The sequence below is a fragment of the Gallus gallus genome, chromosome 2, assembly GCF_016699485.2.
Source record: "Gallus gallus isolate bGalGal1 chromosome 2, bGalGal1.mat.broiler.GRCg7b, whole genome shotgun sequence".
Taxonomy (NCBI): domain Eukaryota; kingdom Metazoa; phylum Chordata; class Aves; order Galliformes; family Phasianidae; genus Gallus; species Gallus gallus.
The window spans coordinates 119,135,814-119,162,011 of record NC_052533.1 but is presented as its reverse complement, the minus strand read 5'-3'; the positions used below and the strand labels follow the sequence as shown (position 1 = coordinate 119,162,011).

Here is a 26,198-nt window from a genome sequence, read left to right as displayed (position 1 = left end):
CAAATAACTCTATTAAGAAGGATGTTGAGCAAATATAGCTATAACTCCCACAAGATAATAGAACTGCGTTATCTAGAGAAATGTATCCCACAGGTAAGAAGATTCTTAGACATATCATCTTAGAACCACCCAATAATTCTGACACTGCAAGACATTTGTTTTAGAACAAAGTTCTGAACTAAGTTTAAAATTGACCAGTCCTTTCATTCAGAAGTGAAGAAATTAATCTTATTTTAATGAGTGTAGTAAGCTTTGCAAATTGAAGTCCAGTCAGAGCACTAAATAAAAGAGACAAAATGAAATGTAGTATGAATATTTCCCTCATGATTTAACATTATTATTCCATTTCAATCCTTTTGTAAAAACAAATACTACATTTTAAAAAGAATAGTATTTTGAAAAAGTTAGTTGTATTAACAGTTTTTTTGGAAACCCATGAACATCAATGTTGGATGCAAGAACATTGAAGTGAAATCCCTCATAATACAAGTGATAGTCTTTAAATAGACTCTGATAGACTTTAGAAGTGAGGTTCTTACTAATTTTGGCATTTGTCCTTTAAACAAACATGAAGGTATTGGATGGGGTTTGCCAAAGGAAATGCCAATACCGTAAATATCAATGCAAACTGGTACATATCTAAACATAAGAAGTCCCAGTGAGCCTTCTTCTGAAGTGCATTTACAGGATTGGGCCAAAATGAAGAAACGACACATGAATGACAAAGGAAGAGACTGCAGTAAATTTCACAAGTAGGCTTGAAGAGTAAGATAGTCAAAAGGGAGTTAGCTTCAACAAAATCCTTCATGTAGAGAATGATGCAGAGCAATTGTCCTGCTAATATCCACAGTGCTAGAAAAACCATAGCCAAAGATAAGTTTTCTAAGAAGCCTGCTTCTAAACAAGTCCTATTTAAACAATTATTAGCATCAAATATGAATGTGAATCATCAGCCAAAGCAGTGAAGACGAGAAAATAGAAATGCATTAATTAGTTGCAGGAAATACTACTGTTGGGCACATACTGGAGAACTTCTGAGTGTATTACTTATTTTTATAATGAATGATTAAAATAATCTATTTTTTCCATTCACTGTGACTGCTCCATTTTGTATCATTAGGGAATGGAGATTTATGTATTCAAGTACTTGCCAAGGATCCATAGCGGGATGTAGGAGTTATTTAGCATATGGCAGAAGAAAAAAACAAACAAACAAAAAAAAAAAACCAAAACAAACAAAAAAAACCAAGACTGTACAAGCTGATTTACACAGTGGGCTTTGCCCACAATGGGCTAATTAACCTTAAGAAGATGCAAGATGAAAGAAGCTAAAAATCCATCTCAATTGGCAGTACACTGTGTATGATTTTATACTAATGATTTATGTTTATCTCAAAGAAGAGATAATTTGTGGAAATTGGAAAATAAGGAAAGTGAGTTACTATGGATCAGTAGGCCTGTTTACCTGGCATTCTGCTTTTATATTATTAACAGAAAAAAGTATAGATTCTGAGGTTGAATTAATTCTAATAGGCTAAAAAGTACCAGGGAATATATTCTAAAGATTGAACTCAGTTATCTGTAAAGATAAACAGTGAGAATCGTCACGCACACAGTTTTGGCCCAGACCAAGTAAGGTTCTCATAAACAGCTCTTTGAAACAATCAAAAGTCTACCATGGTTGTGCAGCCATTCACCAGCAGCACTTTGCACATGGAGTCACTTCCCGTTATCAAGAGTAAAAGAGTGTAATAATATGTTCCCAAGCAAATTTATTTTACCAGTTTAGACAAAGCCCATTTTAGCTGAAGGTCAATCTGACCAAATCTACAAAGGATGCTCTGAATGTAATGCCTCCTATTTTATTATGTTGGCCCACAACTTCAGAGCTGGATTTTGGTTTTATGGCAGTAGAGGCTGAACCTTCCTGACAATATTCTGTTAAATTTAGTTGCTGTGTGATAAATGGCAGCAGAGGAGCAGTCTCTGAAAATGGCCTCTGACTTGGAAGTTTGTATGAAGCAAACGTGTATCACTGAACTCCTCTATGCAAAAAAAAAATGGCAGCCATTGGCATTCATCAACACTTGCTTAATGTTATGGAGACCAAACAATGGATGTGAGCACAGTGAAGTGGTGGGTGTTGCACATCAGCAATGGAGACAGCAACATGAAAAACAAGCCACATTCTGGACAGTCATGCATAGCTGTCACCATACAAAATGAAGAGCACTTCAGTCAGCTCATCCATGTGAATCAGCAGATTATGACCACGGAACTGTGTATGGAGCTGAGTATTGGTTTTAATGTCTTGAAAACAATGGTCGCGACATGAGAATATCACAAAGTTTGCAACAGATGTGTCCCACGGTTGCTAACATATGAACAGAAAGAACACCATATGCAAGTTTTGCAGAGGGTTATGAACCAATTCAAGGTAAGAGATGACAGTTTCCTGGATCACATCGTTACTTATGATTAAATGTGATATCACCTCCACAAGCCAGAGTCAAAATGACAGGCCATGGAGCGTTGAAGTTTGAATTCCCATAGAAGGAAAAATTCAACACACAGCTCTCAGTGAGTACAGTGATGTGCACTGTCATTTCAGGTAGGAAACAGATTATCCTTCTGGATTTCCTGGAACGCACACTGACCATCATCTCTGAATTCTATTTTATGATGCTGACTAAGCTGAAAGCTTGAACTTCCAGAGACAGGGTGGAGAAGACAATCTTCTTCTTGCCCAATAACCAGGACCCATACCAATTTGAAGACCATGGAGCACATTGTCAGTCTTGACTGGAGTGTCCAACCACACTGTATAGTCCAAATTTGGCACCTTCTGATTTCTAGCTGTTCAGGCTGATGAAAGATGGACTGTATGGGCAATGTCTTTCTAGCAATGACGTCATCATAGCAACCATGAAACAGTGAGTCACCTCTGCCAGTGCAGATTTTTATGAGCACAGCATGCAGGCTCTTGATCATCACTGTTGAAAATGCATAGCTAATACTAATGACTATGTTGAAGAATAGTGTTTTGTAGCTGAGGACTTCTCTATCAAATAACGCTATTGTGCTCTTTGTATCTGTAGTAGTTTCCATGGAAATAAGTAGGAGGCATTACTTTCAGAGTGGTATATGTATTCAGCCAAGTTATATGGAGAAGCCATATCTATAATTTTAATGAACAACAACCAGCCATTTTTGGACCTGGACACTGTATGCCATTAAGAAGGAAATACAACAACTTTATATTTCCCTTATATGCACTCTCTGTGCCAATAAATATTTTACAAAAGCTAGAGGGCAGTCAGCCAGAAACTCCATTGTGGAAGCCATTCTGACCCAATGAAGAGAAAAGCGAGATACTTTGACCACTACTTAGGGAAATAATAACATTGTCATCATTAATCAAAGCAGAGTTGGGTATCAGAAAAGACATTGCTATAGTCTTAGTTTGCCTAACAAAACTAGTGATTAAGTCCCTACCTTATTTGCCAAATTTAGTTGTTTTGTAAAAAAATAAAATAAAATAAAAAATAAAAAAAAATAGAGATTACTAGCAAGTAGAATTACTTGATAAAATGAGGTGAAGTGTCTTAAACAACTCCCTACCTCTGCTGTGCGTGTATTTGATTTAAATGTGTAAAATTTGAGGATCAATCAGAGAACTTCAGTCTGCAAGGCAGCACTCACAATGGACTCTGTAAAATTGGAGCCTACTACAGATAAAAATAATAGGTTCATTCTTTAAGGACTAAACAAATCATTCTACAGAAATCTTGATTCTCTACTTTCTATTACATTTATTTTAAGAGGAAGTACTTTCCAATGTGAGCAAAAGCCATCCAGCCTCAGTAAAGCAGAGCTACATGTTCAGTTTAAAAACACAAATTCAAGTGGTGTATGTCTGCAATGACTTTAAAAACTAGTAAAAGATATTCAGAAACTCCTGAAATTTGGATCATATTGAAACTACCATTAGTAATCATCTTCAACAGAAAACTTATCCTATTCTAATTATTCAGAAGTATAATGCAGGGTCTTGGGCAGAATTTTTTAGTGTTTATTGTGAATTAATAGATTACACTGTCTTAAGGGGTGGACTGAATGCCTGATGAAACACTATTGTGGAAATGACTATTTTGCACTTCATCAGAAGTTATTTAAAATATGTGCATACAAAGGTTTTACAGACAAAATTCTAACCCACATTTTGCCTACAGTAATATCATTCAGAAAAACAACAAAAACAACAAAACAAATGAAAAACCTCCAATAACAATGCTATTGTTATATTTTCAATGTTACAGAAGTCTAATATGGGCTCAAAAACATTTCTGTTCATTAGATTTCAATTAAAACCTATATATTCTTATTAGGGGAAAACAGAGATATCACCCAGTTTGCAGTGACAGTCTTGTATGGCACTGGATGCATCTCCCTGCAATATTTTTTAGCTACTCACAGAATCACATCATCACCGAATGGTTCAAATGGAAGGGATCTCTGGAGGTCATCTAGTCTAACCCCTTCTCAAGCAAGGCCACCTAGAGCAGGTTTCTCAGTCCATGTCCAGGTGACTTTTGAAGATCTCCAAGGAGACTTCACAACCTCTCTGGGCAATCTGTTCCAGTGCTCTATCACCCAATAATGTGAACGCACAAAATACTGTTTTAGAAGGGGATGGTGACTACACAAGATGATCTAATTAATATACCAAAAAAGAAAATCATCCCCTTATAGACTTACTGTTTGAACTTTGCGGAAATCCAGGTAAGGAGGATGGACCATTCATTCCAGGTAGAAGAACAGGAGGAAGGCCAGGGAGTCCTGGATAAGCTGCTGGCAAACTGATGCCATGAAGAGAACTGCTGTCCATCATACCCGGCTGCTGTACTGTTAATCCTAGCACATCAGTAGCCTTTTTTATTCGATCCAATTCTTGCTGCGCCATCAGCTGTCTAACTGTTGTAGGAGCTAAGTAATCTTTCTCCCGATCAAGCTGACTTCCCACAGTTTCTCTCACTTTTGTAATATGTTGTTTGGAAAAGATATGATCTCTTATGGACAAACGTGCAGAATATTTTACACCACATAGAGAGCATTCTGGCTTTGTCCCATCAGGCCCAGTCTGATTTATCATGAATGGCTTCCCTATGTTAATTTTGAATTTCTTTTCTTTTGCCCGTGCATTCTGAAACCAGACTTGGACCACACGTTTGGGCAGACCAATCTCATTCCCTAACATTTCACATTCTTGCATTGTTGGAGTCCGGTAGTCACTAAAGCAAGCTTTGAGAACTTTAAGCTGAAGGTTACTCATTTGTGTTCGGAAACGTTTGTGGCCTGGCCGATCACTGTTTTTGGATTTAAAGGGATTGCTAGCTCCAAAGGGGTTAGGTGAACTTGGATCAGCTATGCTTGAAGTTTCACTGCGGTCGGCATTGTCATCAGGGTCATCAGTAATGTAGTAACTTTGGTCATGATCACCATCTTTTTCACTGAAATGTATTGAGGGGCTTGTAAGGGAAAAGAGAAACTTATCATCAGTATTCTCATTCGTAGGTGTTGTTGCAGCTTTTGTTAGCGCATCATTCACAAGTGGTTTTGGTTCTTTGGGAGGTGATGCAGGCTTTGCATCCCCTGAACTGCCAGTTGTGCTCTCCATTTCATTGTTCCCCTCATCTCCTGTTGTGGCATCACTAATTGCTGTATTAATTGACGAAGTCTCATCAAAGTCAGTCTTGTTTTGATCATACGCAGAGTCAGCAGGAGGGGCATTCAAATTTTCTATATCCTCACTAGACTCTGCTTTAAAAGAAGAAGGACTTAAGAGATTTTTTGGTGACATTTCTGCAGTTTTGCTAATGGGCGTTGATACAGTGGAGGCTAGTTCATTTTCACTTGATAGTTCAGTTTTTGCTAATGACAATGATGGGTAATCAAAAAATATGTATTTTTGCGGACTATCTCCTCCATCTTCAGTTGATATCAAAGGACTTGGAGGCAAACTATAACCTGCCTGTTTCCCTTCATTCCAATGTCGAGAGCGAATGTGACTTTCTAAAGCTGATTTTGCTTTAAACAGAGCTCGACAAAAAGGACACCTTTTATGGGACTGGGCTGGACCAACAGCACGGAACTGTCCTTTTCTTTCTCTGGCTCTTGTGTTCTGAAACCAGACTTGTACAACTCTCTTTTTAAGTCCCACTTCACGTGCAATGTGATCTAGCATCTTTCTGGTGGGGTTGGAATCTAGCAGGTACTTTTCATAGAGTATTTCCAGCTGCTCTGGAGTAATTGTAGTTCTTAAACGCTTATCGCGATGTTGATCTTCTCCACTGTTTCCTCCCTCTTTCTCGCTACAGTTATTGTCTTCTTTATCATCCAGTTTTCGTTTCATGGAACCAGAAACTGTGGCAGGGTGTGCTGCATGTGATGAGCCAGTCTGTGGTGGCATCTGAGCAAGGGAACTATTAAGTAACTGTCCAGTCATCAAAGGATTATTGGGATCAAATATCATATAGGGCATATCCATTGGTCTCTCTAGAAACTGTGAGTGAATAAATTGGTTTTGGGCTGCTAGGAAATGCATGTGCTGGTGCTCTTGCCAAAGTTCTAGAGTTGGAAAGGCAACTGTACACTGATCACATTGGTACTGTAATAACTGAGGAGGTAGACTGTTCTGTAGAGGAGTCATTGAAATTGGTAAAGGACTGGAAGGAACAGGTGTAGTCTGTGATGTAGAAGGAGGTCTCCCTATTATTTGTGATTGTTTTTGTTGTTGTGGTTGTGAAGCAGAGGGCTGAGGATCAGAAGGGGTTACTGAAGCAGATTGTACTGGTTTGGAGCTTTGGGAAGTTGTATCAGTTTGCTTGGAGATGGTTTCATTTGGTTTTGGTTTTTCAGTTGACTCTGATTTAGGAGAAGCCTTCTCAGGCTCTGGTTTGGGGGATGGAATCAAAGGAGTACTAGAACCAGAGCCAGAGCTTGCTGCCGTAACTGCCAGGCTTTTTGATGCATCGTTTTGGCCAGAAACTGTGCAGTTCTTATATACTGTTTGATCTGAGGCATCCATGGAATCTTCAGTTTGACTTTCATCTTGAGCATCATCATCTTCATCTTTATAACACTGCTTTTTCTGGTGTGTAATCAAATCAAAGATTCTGGGAAAAACCACACTGCACTTTTTGCACTGATACTGCATGTTACTAGTTCGTATGTAGCGTTCATTCGTCAATTCCCTTTTCTCGTTGTCCTTAGTTTCAGCTTGATTTTCATAACTTTTGCGAGCTTTCTGTCGTGCATTTTGGAACCATACAACAATAACTCGAGTAGGTAGGTTAAGAACAGTTGAAAGCTGTTCAATTTCATCATCCTTTGGATAAGCATTTGTATCAAAGAAGTCTTGGAGGACACGAAGCTGGTAATCAGTAAACCGTGTTCTAGATGACCTTTTGCTGAAAGATGCATCAGACTTGTAAGGTTCAACAGCTGAAGGCTGAGGATCTATTCTGATATCTTCCAACACTGTTATGGGAGGGTTGCTGAAGTTATACGGAGAATCTTTATTTCTCTGGCGTTCTTTAAACAGTGTATTACGAAACCAGTGCTTGATAACTTTCTGTGAAAGACCAGACTTCTCAGCCATTTCTTGGATCTGTTCCTCACTTGGAGAATTGTTAATATCAAAATAAGCCCTCAATATTTTTAACTGATCATCTGTGATTCGTGTACGTGGACGCTTGAACTGAGAGTGGCGCAGGAAATTAGGATCTAATCCCAGCTGCTGCTGACAAAGCTGGGTAAGATCTGCAGACAAAGTATCCATTGGTGGCAACTGGAGGGCAAGCTGAGGAGGCAGTGCAGGATGCTGCACTGGCTGCATCATAATTGGAGGGAAGAGTGGGAGATCAAGTGAAACAGGAAGCTGGACTTGAGGTGGGGCAGATGGTGGTGGTGGTGGTGGAGGAGGTGGTGGTGGAGGAGGAGGAGGTGGTGGTGGTGTGGGTGGTGGAGCTTGCAAAGGAGTGGGAGTTGTGTTTTGAATTTTTCCAGCCCCAGCTGAAGAAGGCTGAGAAGGAGTTGGAGGAGGAGGAGGTGGCGGTGGTGGCGGAGGTGGTGGTGGCGGTGGAGGTGTTTCTGGAGAAGATGGAGAAATTGGATAAAGCTTGTCATATGCCTCCCTGTACTGTCGAGCAAACTTTTCTAATGCTCCGTATGGAAAAAACTGTCCATGCACATGTTCTTGATGACTCTTCAGAATAAGAATGTTGGAAAAGAGCTTACTGCAGGTTCCACATTCTAGTTTGTCTGTATTTTCACCTTCACCAGTCTTGCCTTTTTTCTGCACTTTTTGTCTGTTCTCATTGTATTGGATAACTAACTCAAAACCAAAGTTCTCCAATAAAGCCTTGGCTGCATTCCCCCTTGCTCCAGAAGCTATTCTGGGTGGTGGGATGGCTGGTTCTGAGGATTTTGGTTTCTTCATATCTTTGTTTTCTTTTAATCCTTCACTCTCGTTAGTAAATTCTTGCTTTGGCTTCTCTTGTTTCTCAGAAATCTCTTCTGACTCCTTATATGAAGGCATATCCTTTATCAACTGGCAGTCTGTGCTTACTAAGCTAGTTTGCTCTGCTTTCATCAGCTTGCTGCTTTGCTGCTGCTGTTTTTGGGACTGAAGTTGGGGTTGGGTGGATTGATATTGTTGTGCTTGTTGCTGCAGTATCTGTAGCTGTGTTTGACCAACATGGTGCTGAGTTTGTATCTGCTGCTTCAAATCTTCCAGCAATGATCCTGTCATACCAGCCATTCCAGGCATACCAAATGTGGCAGAACCAGGCAAACCCAGGTCTGGGCTTAAGCTAAATTCTGTCCCAGGTATATAAAATGGGAAAAGGAATTGAGGCTGTTGGAACTGTAGGAGTGCTTCTGGTGTCATTGGAAAGTGAGGCAAAAAAGCTGGGTTTAGAAACTGGGGTTGAAAGAATGCAGCTTGCTGTTGCAGTTCATGCTGTAGTTGCATTTGAAGTTGTGCTGGTGACTGGGGTGGGTGATGTGTAGGTTGAGCAGAAATTAATTCAGAAGCTTGTTTTTTATTTAATTCTTTGGCATCTAAATGTGGTTCTTTGCTGTTAACTGCTGGTAAACTCATAGAATCTAGTATTCCTTGGCTGGGGCTATTAACATTCCCTGCTACGCTATTTCCGCTACTTATATTACCACTTGGTTCTAATTTTGCAGCCCTTGCCTTTGTCTGATGAAGCACAGATCTCATGTGGATTTCCAATGTAGAACTTTGGCTATATGCAACATTACAAATGCTGCATTTGTAGGGTTTGTTGTCAGTGTTGCTGTTGGTTTCTTGAGGGACAGGACTTGATGCTTCCTGCAAAACCTTTTTGAGTTTATGTAGATGGGAGACTGAGTTATAGTGGACCAGGAGAATGTTCTTTTGAGTAAAAGACTCTTTACATACTGTACACTTATACGGGCGAGACGGATCTAGAAATTTTTCCATAGTAAAATTTGGCCCTTTTCTAAAAGGTAAGGTTCGCTTTGGTTCTGAGCCCATATCATCTGGAATAGAGCTACTATCACTTCCTACAGGACTTGCTTTACCTTCCTGCTCCATCTCATAATCTCTTTCTATTTCCTGCTCTAGTGCATGATCATCTTGTCCCATACTTTCACCTTCTGCCCAGAGTTCACCATTAACAGGTAAAGATGCACACAGCTGCTGAAGTTCAGCTTCATTGAGTTCAGGGTGGCCTGCTTCCAAGTGTTTTTTTAAAGCCTGGAATGTACGGAAGCTACGTTGGCAAAGGCTACACATGGTAGCTGCCCGAATAGCATGATACTGGGAATGTATTTGAAGCTTCTGCATAGTCTTAAAAGCCAAGCTACAATGGTTACAACGATACTTATAGACATGGCGGTCAGAAACAGAGAGCTGTTGCTTCTTCTGCTGTTCATTTAGCTGATCTGGCATTGAATCTGTGGTCTTTATATCTTTACTGCCACTCTTATTCCAATCTGGAGTTTCAGCAGATTCTTTAGGTGGCTTCTGTTCCTCACTCTTAATTTCCATTCCAGGTTTTGATTCATCAGTCCCCGGTGTACTTTTCTCATCCACAGGACTTTCACCTAGTTAAAGAAAGTTAAGTGTGTTTTACACAAGTAGAAGAGAATAACACATAGTATTAGCGTTTTTTTTCATCAGAAATCGAGTGGCACATAGTATGCTTTATGTTGGCCTAGTAAAGAATAGCAATCCATACTTTTTCTTGCATACCTGAATATTTCCCAGATCCCTCAGCTGTAATGGTTGCAGGTGTGTCACGTTCAGATTTCTCTGAAGCAGCTGCTGGCAATAGCATACTATTGGGCATCATGACATCTGGCACAGGAACCTTGGAAAACCAAGAACACAGTATTATAACAGGAAAAGTCACAAAGCAATATGAAATTATAATTCAAAAGACCACTACATCTCAAAGACTGCCAAGACTAAACAAAGGCCTTGGTTCAGTCATTGATAATGGTTCCTGATGGACCATAAAATTAGAGCACTGTCTGTCCCTTGGAAGAGGATAAACTCAAAAGAATCCACAACAAAGTGATGCCACAGAACTACATACATACAATATTTTACTCGGGTCTATGTCACTACAAAGAAGGTTGGTTGGGTTTATAATGGGAATTTTCCTTGGACTTCCTCCAAATATAGAGACTGTGCTGAGATATAGTGAGCAGCCTGTCCATGACTAAGGGTAATTACACTTTACCTTACCTGGATAGCTTTTTAAACAAATGATGCAAACTCCATGATCTTTAATATATATATATATATATAAGCTGATTTCCAAACAGAAGGAGCAACTTATTGCCACTTAAAATATGGCTTTTCTATTTTCTTTGTTCTAAATTCCTTACGTAAGTATCTTCTTCAGACTTCTTTACATGACATGTTAGGCTTTTGAATTCTAGACAGAAATCTTCAAAAGATGTGATGTTATAGATGTCTGATAGTGCTCAGTTCATTTAAATTGACATGATCATTTGTTTGATGCTTCATGTTTTTCTTTTGTTCAGGTCTAGTGACTTTGATTTTGTTTGGGCAGAAGGGACTTGTACAAAAATGACCTAGTTAACTGCAAATGTCCCAGAGAAGAACATTTTGCTCTAAACAGTACTTATTTTGTCATTAGAGTTCAGATATGGACAGAACATACTGGTTTTATCAACTGGGAAAATTTTAATGATGCAGATGATGTTTTGCAAATATCTACATTTTTCTCTGACAAAATAAAATTTTGAGAGACAACTCAGTAAGTGAGAAAGCTCCCTAGCATGTAGAGAGAAGACAGATTTCAAAGTTGCCCCATTATCAGCATAGAGGGAATCAAGAAAAACTTCAGAAGAAAGACAGTAATCCTCAATATCAAAGAATCATAGACTCATTTGAGTTTAAAGGGACCCTTAAAGGTAATCTGATCCAACACCTCTGCAATGAACAGGGACACCCACAGCTAGATCAGGTTGCTCAGAGCCCTGACCAGCCTGACCTTGAATGTCTCCAGGGATGGAGCATCCACCACCTCTCTGGTCAATCTGTTCCAGTGCCTCACCATCCTTATCAATCACAACCTTTTTCCTGATATAGAACCTAAATCTTTCCTCTTTAAGTTTGAAACCATTTTCCCTTGTCCTGTCACAACAGCCCCTGATAAAGATTCTGTCACTTTCCTTCTTATAGCCCTCTTCTAGATACTGAAAGACTGCTATCAGGTGTCCCTAGAGCCTTCTCTTCTCCACAGTATAGTGTTTTTTCCACATTTGTTCAGTCTCCAAAAAGGGTCTGGGAATGTTAAATTTCTACATTACTTTCCTTGTGATAGGGGACCAAAATTACATAGTTTGGCAGAATTACACTAAGTAGAAAACTGATGAAAAGAAAAGAGGAAAGAAAACTTTAAACTGTTTTTGTTGATTTCCAAGTCTGTGTTGCTCATCAGCACCTGGCACAAGCATCTACATTAAAGATCTCTTTCAATTCTTTATTCTTTTTTGCCATTTTAGTTAGGAATTAGGTAGCTGGCCTATCATTGCAATGTTATAAATGAAGGAGTTATCTGTGGTTGCAGAAATAAATCTTTAAGGATCCCTGAGATTTCCAAGAACGTGTGTATCCTGGTAAAAAATGTAAGACAGCTAGACACCAGAGTGTCTTGGGAAGTCTACTTTTTATCTGAAAATACAATGTAATAATAATTTAAAAACCCTAGACTTGACTGCGTTTTTACTAGCACTGGTTAATATAATGTTGAGACATTCTTTTTCTAGGAAATTTATTATTTTGATGAGGTCTGTGAAATTTCTTGGTGAAGAACACGATTTCCCTGGTGAAATTTGACAAGATTTGTTTTCCAAATTGTGCCAAATGTGGGTAATCTATTTCAAATCTATGCCTGATTCAGGGTAGGCACTTGAATGCAGGTATTCTTTTTTCAGAAGAACTGCCCTAGCTTTTTTGTATTCATATTTTTTTCATGAAAAATCTGAAGAGTTTATTATGCAGAGGCAGAAAGTGAAAAATGGGACATGGTGAAAAATATGACACCTGTGTTTTCCTATTAGGACTGCTATTGATATTTTACGGTGATTTTCAAATAATATAATGAAAGGATAGCACAGTTATACACAGGAACCTTTCTTTATTTTGGCACTACATTTCACAGGAAAGTCCTCAGTTTTTATGCAAACTGGAGATAGGATATACCTGAGACCTGGACTGCGTTAGATTAAATTTACAGCTGTAAGCTCAGAGGAACTTGCTTATTCCAAGGTAAAGTCAATGGGGAACTGTAGGTTTTCAGCATCTTTGAAATCCACCTCCAGTCCCTTGGAGAGTTCCCAAGGGACATCAGTCAACAGACAACCTGGCAACAGAAACTGAGAATCCTGATCTGTTCCCCATCTCTGGCTATCAAAATGCTATATCACAACATATACATTGCCAAGAGGCCAGAATACATTTTTGTAGTGTGTGCTTCAGTATTTGGAACACTTACAGTCATGAGCAGCTTCTCCACACAGTCAGGTGACACACTGTGCAAATGGGTCAAATGAAGCTGGAGATGCATTTTGTTGCTGAGGACATCCTGGCAGAGGGGGCAGCAGATAACAGGTTGCATTGAATGCTGTGACAGGACATGCATCTGGATACGATTTGGGTCCCTACTATTGTAGTTACAATAAGGACACTGATAAAACTGAAAAACATTAAATTAAGATGCAGGATATTAGTCACAATGTGCTTTTAATAACTTTCTGATATTGCTGTTTTAACAGCACATCATCTTTGTTTTATTCTTATTTGAAAGAATTCTAGAAACAATTAAATTCTTACATTTTCCTTTACCTGCTCATGACAAAATTTATTGTCCTCTGGAGGCTTTGATTTTTTAGCTGCACCATCCTCTTCTTTTGCCAGAAGAAGTTGTTGTGCCCCTACCACAGTGTTCACTTTTGGTTCCTTCTCTGGTGTGACTATTCCTGTTCCAAAAACAATTTTTAAGAACACATTTTAAAATTGAAAATACTCTGTTTTACAAAGAAGCTGTGATTCCAAAGGTCTGTGTTGTCTCTGAGGGTATTTTTTTTATGTTCTGAGAAAAAAATTATATTTGAGAAAACCAACTCTGGTAAGTATAAAAATGAAAACACTTTTATCCTTGATGGATACTCTATAAATAGATTTAAAAATGAACTATTTTCTACTGTTTAGATAACCTTAGGTTGCCTTTAAAGATTAATCAATAAGATGTTTTCTTTAGCAGCTCAGTGTGAATTTGTGTATTACATTAAAACAAATCAGCTTTTGCTTAAAAATCCTGTTTTCCAAAATAATTAATTTGCTGATGTTTAATTACACCCTCTCTTTCCTAAACTATCTGAGCAATATGATTATTGTGCTGTTTTGATAACTCCTGTCTATTTACAATTCTGAAGCTAAATATGGTGAGGCTTTAAAAGAAATACTGTGGAGAATAGGATTTCAGAGCTAACTTAATATTAATTATATACAAAGATCAGTCATTTGGGATTGCCTTAGATGTTTACACTGTGAATTTTTATAGTCTGGCATTTGTGATCAAAACCAGAATATAATTGTTTTCTATAGATAGTTCTACGATTAAGTATTAAATACTATATTTAATATTATGCCTACTCTAGCTGTGTAATGCAGCCCAGTCTTGCACACATCAAAGAAAAGAGTGCAATTCTAATTTCCCAGTCCATCAGAAAATTCTTTCCAGCGTCAATTTGCCAGATAATCTCTTCTGCTAGGCTGAATATTACAAGAGCATTGGGTAGGCATGTCACATACATCTCACGACAAACACAAAACCTCATTTACCAACCATTCCAATCTCATCATAGTGCAGCATCATCTGACCTTTTTTCTGCTGTTTATTATGAGTATTTCTAATTTTAACTTTCAATTTTCACCATCTTCCAGTCAATTTGCAACTAAATTATTTCCAGGGTGAGGACACTATCACTGGACACTGGGTGCAAATACATCTTGAAATGCAATGAAGCTAAACCATTGATTGCTATCAGACCCAACGTAAATATATAGTCCAGGGGTAATCTGATTGTATGCTGTGCATGAAGATTTATCTTGATTTTTTTCAATCCACATAAGGTTCATATAAATGAACAAATTGCACCTCGTTGCACAATAACCTAGGATTAATTTAAAAATAAGGTCATGGATGTTTTGGCAACAAAGTAAACATGAACAAAGAAAATACTTGTATTTTTCTGTAGACAAAATCAGTATCTTTTATTATTATATCATTATGTAGACTTTATGCAATGTTTGATATTAAAAGAGTGACATTAAAGAAAAGTAAAATAAGAGAAGAGCTTTCAAGGTAAATACCAAGTCCTCACAGTAAAATAATAAACAATTGAGAACTGAATCACACAGAGACATGTTCTGAAGGGCATTAAGGAAAAAAACAACATAAACATATTTTATGACTTATACATTAAAGCTGTTTCCCGACACATTGTTTTTCATTCCCAAGTTGGTAATTATTCCTTTTGGCGTAATTTAGACCAGTATGTTCTTACTCAAAGTTTATTCCTGACCTATTTTCCTACTTTTAATTATTGATTTATCACCATTGATTTAATATCTGGACACACTGCTTTCTGGAGCTCCCCTGAATTTTTACACTCTTAGGATCTGTTCCTGGAGGCCTCATTTTGATGGCTGAGTTAAGAGATGTACCTACAACATGAAGCACTGGTGAAGCCTAGAGGTAAAATCTACATGCTACAGCAACAAAAGATACCACGTTATTAGTTTGGTTTATGATAATTCAGTTCTCACTGGCCTAGCCACATTTACTTAGCAACACATCATTATTATTTAAATGCCTTTACTGTAAGAATTATAGAAAGTTTAAAAGTGGCATACTATATTAATGGAGAAAGGTTGCTTCTCAGGTTTTAGAAGGATAGGTTCAAATTATTAACCTCTCTTCATTTCCAACTGTCAAAAATGTCTAACAGTTGACTACTGTTTCTTACTTTTATCATATGCCACTTTTAAAATGCTTTTTTAAAAAGATAAATGGGGCAAAATCTCAGCTGGTGTAAAGTGACACCATCATACAGGATGCTGAATTTAAAAAGCAAAATAAAACAATTCTGCTTTCTTTTCCCCTCTTCAGATCAGATTGTTTTTGACATTTTGTTACAGAAATTAGGATCCAAATTCTGCTCAAAAATCCATCTGTGAAAATGCATTTAACGGTGTTTTTGGCATTGGTATGCAACTGCTAATGAAACTGAGCTTGGAGTACACTCTGTGTGCCTCGGTACACAAATGGTTAATATTATACATCATCTTCCACCACAGGATAGAACGACTTGATTGCTTCAAAGGGACAATAATAATCATGGAACATATTGTTCTTGTTTCAATGAAAACAAGTATTTTTTGGTTAAATTTTCTTTTGTTGTTAATATAATAAAACTATGTAGTCATCAAACACTGTGCTGGGGTCAATAAATGCATATGAAAGCACAGCTTTTTACTATGATTACAATGATATTTATATAAATTGTGGAAATTTACAGAGGCTTTGTTGTTTTTGTTGTTGATGCTGCTCTGGATTCAGTCAACCCCAAGCCCTGTTACTTTCTATTGAGCCCAAGTTACATCTGGACTATAGAACAGTAACTGCGACTGAGGTTTACAGTAAAGGGACTGATTCCTCAACCTAGGCTGAAGCCACTTGCCCCTGTGCATGGAGAGGATTTAATCCCCCAAGCCAGAGCAGCACCTTACGCCTGGTTCTCTCTTGTCACAAGCGTAGCTGCAAAAGAAAAGGAGGTTTGGACTCCCTGTGCAAGCGAAAAGTCCAGCTTGTACAACTTAGTTCCTTTTCTTGCTGTATCAACTTTCCATTTTCTGTACTGGATGTAGTGTTTTAAGGAGTTTCCTGCAGGGAGGTTGAATAAAGTTATGGCCTTACAGATAGGGTACTGAAGGAGGAGAGGGGAGGAGAGAAAATGTTATGGTCCTGAGCTTCTGGTGTGGCACTGTTTTCATAGCTGAGTGTTCCACTGGCATGCTCTTCTTAATATGCAGCAGGAGGAAGAGACTAAATCTGTTGTTCACATTTTAGATATAAAATTTCTATTTTTGAGAAACATTATTTGTGGTTTTTTTTCTTAATTGTGAAATACAACTTTAATATATTTTGTAACGCAGAACACACAGTGTTGTTTTAGATGAATAATGTACTTTCAATATACTTAGCAGAAAAGCCAAGATTAGTTCAAAATAATTGCCATGAAATAGACTAGTTAATGATTAACTGTCAGTTACAGAATTAGTTAACTTGTCTAATATTGCTAATACAAAAATGACATAATTCATTGCAATTCAGATGCCATCATGTTTGTAGCATGTTTGAAACCCCAAAACAAAAATATAAACTTTTGTGTGACTGATAAGGGGGAGAATGCTAAAGAAAGAAAACCCTTGAAAACCTACAATCAAAATACTGTCTTGTTATTTATGAACCCACGTATTTGATAAAGATTGCATAATTTAAGATTTCTGACACATAAGATGATGTTATTCAACCTCAAAATAATTCTAAAATTATAATTACTGGTAGAGCATTCTTTCTAATTAAAGGAGAATGAAAGGATAATTTTCATTGCAATAATGAAGGTTAATTTCCACCCTTCCTCATGTTTACTACCTTATTAAAAAGTGCTCCCCTTAGCCATGGCAAAGACATATTACATTTTCAATGCAAATGTATTAATCTGGATAAATTCCATATTAATTCTTGCACTGCATAGAGCTGTAATTTGGATTATAATTAATCTAAAGTGGCACTAGATTTAAATGACAATATAAATGAGGCATTAGTAGGCTTTTCTATTCTGAATGAATATTCAACAAATATAACTTGCATATTGCCAAGTCTCATTCTGAAAGCTCTACTCCTCGAGATAAGGTAAGCAATACAGCACAACAGCTTACACAAACAGACTGTTACTAAATACATGTTAATTCTTCCTCTTCTAATAGATTCTATGCTAAAGAGGGGTCACAATACTTTCCTGTCTAACTTGTTAGTATTGTGATTAATTTATTGGTTTTCCTGAGATTTCTCTGGCAAGAATTGCAACATTCAATTCATGAGAAAGCCCAAATTAACATTCAATTATACATAAGCAGTTATATAGTCATTAGAAATACTTGTCAGCTGAGTTAAAATTAAGATGATGGTCTGAATGATACATACGGAGAATTGATTTAGATTATGAAAATAAAAGTTTCTAAAAGATTGAGGATTTCATAGTGCAAGCTGCTTTCTCTAAAGCTCAAAGGCAAATCCTGTATTTCGACCCTTGTTTGTATATGAATCTTACTGCAATGTTATTTCTGTAATTGCTGGCACGAGAGTGCAGAACAATTATGCTGGGTTTTTTTCTGTAGTGCACCCAGTAGGCATCTGGATATAGGTTTGTCCTAATTAAACTTGGCCCTTATGAGCAGCTAATCCTGATGGAATTTTGAGAATTCCCCTTCAGTATTTTCTTCTAGATTCCATCTTTTTTTTTTTTCCTTGGGTTTTCATACTATATTCTTTCTTGAACAGCTAAAAAATGGACCTAAGAAAATAAGAGGGCTGATAAACTCCCTGAATCATTTTCCAGTATTCCCTAGGACAGAGTATGTGGTGAGCAATGTGAGCTCCAGGGAGCTTTCACCTTTTTCTTGGTGAGGGGCAGACCCTGACAAAACTGCAGGAGACTTATGTCTGCTTTAGAGCATGGGTTTACTGCACCACAGGCAGTTCTTTCCAAGTCAGAGAGCCAGCTAAAGGGGGATATGTGTGGGTCACTCCAAAAGTAATGTCTCCTATGCCTTTCTATGGAAACTACAACAGAAACAAAGATCACAGTAACACTATTCGATAGAGAAAATAGCTACAAAACAGTATTTTTCAACACAAGTCACCATCATTAGCTATGAATTTCCACCAGCAATGAACAAGAGAGCCTGCATGCTGTGCTTATAAAAATCTGCACCAGTGGTGGCAACTGACTGTTGCAGTCGCCACTGCTGAAACACACCACCCACCAGCTCACTGTGATCACAGCTACTGTTTGGTCTCCATAAATGTTCAGCAGGCATTGATGAATGTCAGTGGCTGAATTTTTTTCCACATGGAGGAATTCAATTGCACACTTTTGCTTCATATGCACTTCCATGTCAAACGCCATTGTGTCAGACTGCCCCTCTGCTGCCATCTGTCACACGGCAACAAAATGTAATGGAATACTGTTGGGAAAGTTCATCCCCTACTGCCATACCACCAGTATCCACCTCTGACATCATGGGCCAACATAGGAGGCATTACTTTCAGGGCAGTCCTCGTATGTTTTAAACCACAACACAGTTTCTTGTTCAACATCATCTTTGTCATCATCAGCCTTACTTCAGACTCTTGATCTCTAAAGCAACTGAAGAGCAGCTGAGGTTCTAAACTGTGAACGGATAGTGACCTTAGCACGTCAACAAGCAAGATTAAAGGAAGCTTTAATCTTTCGGTCTGTCTTCTGAATTAATCTGGCACAGAAAGGGCTATGTATATCTTCTATTTTTTTTTAATTAATTAAAAATGTTTAGTATGTAAGAGCAAAAGGGAGAATTTGGATATAAAGAAGATCACATGTAAAATTACATTTTCTCTACAACTATACATCTTTATGGAGAATACAACCTCCTTTGTATGCAGCTGTCATTGGCATACAAGGAAAAGATATATGACTACCTGAAACTAATAGGCTTCAACCTGTTTCAGCACTTCTTCTGCTTCAATGAATCCAACATAATGTAACTAGGTATAGCGTGCAGCAAAAGTAGCCAATGTAATATTCATTGTGACCATAGATTTCCATCTCATACATAAAAAGCATGGATGAAGTCACATATTTGCCAAATCAAACACAGAAAAAGCCTTGGGTATCTACACCAGATGCTGGCCCTGGGTTTGTTTGTGCACAAGTAAATGTCATGACATGGGGGTTTGTTTTCAAAGACAGTAGCTTTCATTACTGGGTTCTGTCTATTCCAGGAGATCAAAATTACCCAACCCATATAATCCATTTTCAATGATATTTCCTCTTTCTTAGGCTGAATCATCTGTAAACTTTTTCAATGGATTTTGTGTATTTTTTTCAGAATGCCTCAAATAAATGCCAAGGAAGAGGCCAGATTCTTGGGAGTAAGTGATCAGAGAACAAGAACAAAATAATAATAATAATAAAAACCCCACATTCTTTGGGTTAAAAGCGGGGCAAAACCTGATTGAAGAAAAAATTCAAGTGGTACCTAATCCTATGCTTATGAAAAATTAATATGCCATCAGAGGAATCACAAGTACAGCTAAGATTAATGAAAGGCGCTTAAAAAATTACAAGCACACAAACTGATTTGATTAAAAAATAATCTCACTGGTCGTCCTGTAATATTCTTCAACTTATCCGCATCTATCCTGTCAGATGGTTATGATTAAAAATAGGTCAATGGGAGGCTACTGATAGAAATCACATGCAAAATGCACATGCAATGAATAGTAGTGGGAATGTCCAGACAGTTTAAAATGAAAGAACATTTCATAAGTTAAAAAAAAGAAAAAAAAGAGGAAGACAAAATTCTAGCATCTTACCGGAGTCTTTACTAGATTTTTTAGCTTCAGTATTGTCTCTCTCACTTGAGTCCTTATCATCACCAATAGCCACTGACGTACTTTTAGCAGACCCTTCTGTATCTTCACCTTGTTCTTCTGGGGACATGCATAGAAAAGATCCAACTTAGTGACCACTCAACAGCAGGTAAAAAACTTTTCAAGTAATATGAATAGCACTTAAAGAAGTTGTCAAAATGGGGAGAAGGAGGTGAAGAAAAGGTAGAGAATGGCACTTTAAGGAGGTTGGGCATTAATTAGGAATAATTGACAATATTTCAAAATCTACCCAGAAATTCTGAACGTGTCTTTATCAGAGTATCCACTTCCCACCAGCATACCAGATTTAAAGCTTATCATTTCATATTCTTTAGCAAGAGGTTAAAATACACGCATACGGATGCACACATATACCATGCCAGCTTGAACAAAAGTAAGCCCATGTAAAAATGTATCTTTAAGCCAAAAAAGAAAAAAGAGAAAAAAAGAGGAATTCAAATATAAATCCTATTAGTACAGCAGTATCCCGCTAATTGCAGTAAGTAAGTATTAGGTATTAGGTACTGTATTAAATATAAACCCCTGGCTTTGCGGGAGAAGTCTCAAATTTTGTCTCCAGGGGGAGCCATTCAGGATAAATGATACAACTTGGTACATGGCTTCTGAGGAAGCAGCATTACCCACACCTCACTTACGTGTTCACACCAGCTAGATTACACGGAAATCTTCACAGTAACTCAAGCCTATTTAATTATTCTGTAAATCTTAGCTATGCTGCTACTGGTGGATTAATCTGTTTATGCAGTTAGCTTCTATGCTGGGGCTGTATAGCACTAATCCGTGAAAGGCCCACTGTTCCTTTTCATCCTGTGATCATTTGTCTCTCACTGTGCTGATGTCACATTTTAATGAATTTTTAGCAATCTGAGTAATGCCAGATAACCAGACTTGCAACTCCCCACAGCACGGCATGCTGTTTTCATTGCAGCACAAAAAATATATAAATAAATAAATAAATCATATTTCTCAGTTCAGGTAGGAATTATATAAATTAGGAGGTGAAGGTAAAATGGGATTCGAAGCGCCAAGCTGCTCAATTTCATAAAATCTTTAATGACCATATAAATTAACCCTGGAAAGGCAAAAGGTCACAGACACACATTTGCATACACTCTTCTATTCACTTTTGATAAGCAGAGCTTTTATGCAGGGAACATGATACAATTAACCCTTCAGGAACCATACAAAATGCAGCTACCGACATTTTAAGTGTCAAGCATTAACTGAAAATTACACACTGCATAAAATTTTCATTGTAAATGCTATAGTGATTGAAAGGGGAAATAGTGGCCCTCTTCGCACCCCATGTTTTATTAATAACATTCTGACAGCCGAATGAAATATCCTCTGTCATATGTAGCAGCTGAGCACAAAAAAAATTGCTGCTTAGTGCCTTACTTGCCAGCCATGCACTGAAACTGTACGCCCAGACAAACAGCCCTCAGATTGATGTGGTGAACCTACCCGATTCTCAAAACCTTTTGTAAATCAGGGGAAAAAAAATAAAAGGATATAGAGAAAAAAAAGTCCAAACAAAACAGCTGCAAATTTGGAAATCAGAAAAAAAAAAAAAATTCAACCAATGTGTTTTGCATTGACATTGAAATACAGTAGTTTAGCACTAAGCATGCATGTCCACTCTTTGGAACAATACAGGAAGAAAGACTGACCCCTCTCCTAAAAATAATTGCATATTAAAAAAATTTCCATCCAAATGGATCCCCCCTTGTGCTGTTTTAGCACTCTGCCCGCTGTGACCCTGCTCCCTCCCGCGATGATAGCTAATCAAACATGGGAGCCATCCCAGCCACAGCTGGAAGCAGGGCTGTGTTTGTCCGAGTGGCAAGGGAGCACAGTTTGGGATGCTGTGAGCCTGTGATCCTGCCTGCATCGGGCTGTGTTAATGCCAAGTGCACACACATGAGGCTCGTATCCAGTGTCAGGCCCTGTGGCCTCATGGAGCCCGTGGCAAATCCCTGCTCTACTCATCCTTGGGAATGGTCGCACTGCTTCTTTTACTAGATTTACTGGCCCAGTTCCCCTGGGCTGGAAAATGAAGTGTCAAAGTGCTACTGAGTGTCCTTATCTTGAGGGGACATAAAATTGTAAGGGCTATCGTGGCACACATTAATAAAACATTGTGTGTGTGTCAGGCAAAGAGAAAGAAAATTATGAAGGTACTAAAAGAAAAGCTACAGTATCATCTGGGTCTCATCAGACAATTTTTGCAGGGTGCTCTCCTGTTTTTCTGGTATGTGTTTTAAGTGTGAGAGAAATTCCCAGACATGTTCTCCTATACATCATCGTGGTGTCTGACCTCAGCCTGACCCTGGCAACAGTTTGAGAAATCTGAATGTGAACAAAGACTCTGTGTCAGCAGCAGGGAGAGATTGCGGGATAGACTTTCCCCATCAACTTAATCGCAAACAGCAGTTCTGAGGCTATAACTTTACGGGGCTCCACCAAGCCACAAACACGTAACCTTTAGAGGTGAAACTGCCCCATGCTCCCCACCCCTCCCTTCTGTGATTTTTCTCAGTCTTGTGGTGCTCCCTTTGATGTAGCAAGGCAATTAGCTCTAATGTTCAAGCGCTGCAGACCTGTTTTATGGTTTGGAAGGTGAGAGCTGTTTATTACAGGTAGGCTCCTGGGGGCCATAAAGACTTTGCAAATTTTTAATCATGCAAAAAACTAATCAAAATGTAGCTTATACACACCATAAAAATTAATATCATTATTATGCATAGTATAAATTGCCTGCCTTGGCTTTCAATGGCACTTACTTCTAGAAAATACATTTGGCATTCATTTCAGAAATATGTATGGTATTCACTTCAGGAATAAATTTCATAGACAGACATGATAATACAACTTCTCATATTTTTCTTCAAAATTACAGAAAGGCTGTCTAAGATTCACACTGTCGCAACATCTATCAAAGGGACAAGATGGAAATCCAACAGCTCTAGCTTAAAAGAAGTAAATTTACAAAAAACAAAACAAAACAAAAAACCTTAGAAAGACTGTTCATGTTCATTAGAATAGATAGTGAGAATGTCTAATGAAATGTGCTGTCAAAAAAAAAAATCTATATACCTATGCAAAAAGAATAACTGGCAAATATTTCTTTTGAGTAAAATTTTTGTTCTTACTTCAAATGCTAAGCAATCAAGATACTATTCAGTAATAAAAAAATGTAGTGATTCCTGCTGAAAGACACAAAATCAACAGAACACAGTGTGATGGGGCCACAGGTTCCAGAACAAGCACTAATACTCTATTATAAATTTACAAGAGTCTTGCCTATATACATTTACAAATGTCAGCTTTGAAAATGAATAGACCAGCAGATTCAAATGTATAATGGCTTTAATAACACTTACTATTGAAATATGATATTTTATTCACACCTGGTTTTATTTTGTCTAAATGTTGAAAATTTCTTTTGATGTTGGATCTTTTGAGTTTATACATTATCAACTTTTTCCTCACAGCTGACTTTGAATTAAACACAAAGAAGTGAGGTTAGCATAGTCTGAACTAAAACTGTCAAATCATGGTAAATGGAGTTAAGCTTTATAGGCAGTGTTAATCTGCTGATATTGTATATTACATATTCTACATCATATAATTTAGAATGTTAATCTACACTCTTGGGCCCCAAGTCTATACCAATTTCATAAAAGACCCATATGACCTTCATCAGTCCAATGAAGTCAAGGTATGTGATGCTTTCAATTGTAAAATCCAGGCCTCAACCAAAGCTGAATATCTGATACTAGCAGCAAATTAGATGAATATTCATATATAGATTAGAAAAGCCAGACTGTTAAGAATACATCCAGCAGAAGAAAAATACTAGCTTTTGAAATGAAATATGAAAAAGTTAGAACAAGATAATGTCAGAGTGGAAACTTCACTGGTATATGAAACAATGGACAGGAAAGACTGTTTTGATCCTGAATTTAGTTGTTGTTGCTGTTAGTATCTCTTTTGTGCAGTCCAAATTACAAGCAATTTCCTAAATGGGGATGACCTACTAGTTGTGGGTGACTAATTGTGGTTATGAGACAGAAAGCAAGATTAAGCAAGTGTTTGTGGCTGAGGTCCGGATGAATGGGGGAAGAATAAATCAATCAGCTGAAGTTGTAAGTAATAAATAGGAAATGAGAGATAAATTTTTATATATATATATGTATGTGTATGGTGTTTGTTATTTAATATGTTCAATTAACAGCTGAATCAATGGTACACATGTATCCCATGTTCACCTGGGAGAAGAGTGACTTAATGACATTGTCAGGATGAGAATTAACCACTAGCAAAAAAAAAAAAAAAAAAAAAAAGAACAGATTGGAGAGATGGGCTTATGTTAGATAATGTAGAGAAAGGAGGAACAACAAAAGAAACCAAAGAAGAAAAACCCATGGAGTATGAAAGGAAAGAAAAAAATGAATTAAAAGCAGGCTGTGTGGATTTTCTTCTGGATTACCTCAGCTACTCTACCTGGGTTCTCTCTGACTTCTAGAGTACAGTTTATTTACCCAAATATTTCAGAAAGTATTTATTTAATTTTCTGGCTAGTCCTGCAGAGCATGAGTGAGGAACAGCATGACCTGCACATTCAAGTTCTTGACTGCATCCTCTAGTGGTCATATTTCATCTTCAGAAAGGATTGCTAATTTCTCATTTAATGACTCAAGGGGCATAACAATACTAACCTGTTAATAACTGTTTCTAATCACTGTGTTATATTTAATACTATTTCTTTTAGAAGGCTGAGCTTCCTGCAAACAAGCCTATAATTAAGTGATGATCATCATATTGACTGCTAACCAGCAGTTTGTACCAAATTGTACCATTTTGTTTTGTGGTGCATCATTTGATTTTTTATAGCAGTCTAATGCTTATTTTCTTCTGGTTTATTACTGTGTCAGAGAAGCCCAACTGCAAAGCTGGCCAAACAGAGCACATCATGGTGGCTGCTTCTCAAGCAGCATCACGAATCACACCCACCCCACCCAGCAGCAAGTATTTCCCACTCATCACACTCAATCTCATCCCTCTGACTACCAGAGAGTAGTAGGTCTCTTCTACCCTGCTTCTTCTTTTTTTTTTTTCCCTTGATGTGTGAAGGTAGAAAAGATTTGTTATCACCAGTTAATCTGCCTAGCACCATATTATTTCCCATTATTCCCCGCCCTCCCCCCCCCCTTTTTTTTCTTTAACTGCTATCTATTGGAGAAGGAAAGGAAATGTTCTCCCCAGAAATTTAGAGGGGTGGGGTGTCCTTTCCAGTTCGCTGGCTGAGCAAGCTCTCCCTTTATCTCATTCCTGGCTAGGATTGATTGCTTTCTAGTCTCCCTCCCAAATTCTCAGCATAAACCAGGAAAATAAGTGTATTTTACTCTAATAATGGTGTAAAACATTGCTAAAATTGAGCCATACTGGCTGATGAGAATAAGGGAAAATCTGTGGGGTTTTTTTTGTTGTTGTTGTTGTTTGTTTGTTTGTTTTGTTTTATTTTTATACTAGTATTGTATCAAATATTTTGCAGGAGGCAAAAGAAGCATATGCTGACAAAACCATTAACAGAGAACATCAAATATTCAGAAACTCAGCAATGTTTTCCAGATGTGATTGGAAATGCACAGTTGATCGTTTACTATGCAAAAAGGGATACTTTTCTTACTTGGCCTTCTCTAGAAAGGCATTGAAGCATGAATCTATATTGAGGATAGTCCAACTTTTCCAGCTCATCTGTACTTTTATTTTGGCTGCCATTATGGTTCATAGAAAATGCTGTTTCCCCCATCAGCTAAAGGTATG

General features: G+C 37.7%; 1 protein-coding gene across 6 annotated transcripts in view; it reads right to left on the bottom strand.

Annotated features, from left to right (window-relative positions):
• The window catches only part of ZFHX4 (zinc finger homeobox 4), a 152,645-nt gene that overhangs the window by 6,413 nt on the left and 120,034 nt on the right, over window positions 1-26,198 (bottom strand). For 4 of the 6 annotated variants that reach the window (NM_001396678.1, XM_004939919.5, XM_015282868.4 and 1 more), the window contains exons 5-9: window positions 20,292-20,408; window positions 13,421-13,566; window positions 13,083-13,283; window positions 10,304-10,421; window positions 4,759-10,155 (exon numbers count right to left, since the gene is read on the bottom strand). In NM_001396678.1, the coding sequence (NP_001383607.1) occupies window positions 4,759-10,155; window positions 10,304-10,421; window positions 13,083-13,283; window positions 13,421-13,566; window positions 20,292-20,408 (5,979 nt within the window). The remainder of the gene's footprint in view (window positions 1-4,758; window positions 10,156-10,303; window positions 10,422-13,082; window positions 13,284-13,420; window positions 13,567-20,291; window positions 20,409-26,198) is intronic. The other 2 variants (XM_425925.8, XM_015282869.4) reach the window with 2 other exon arrangements.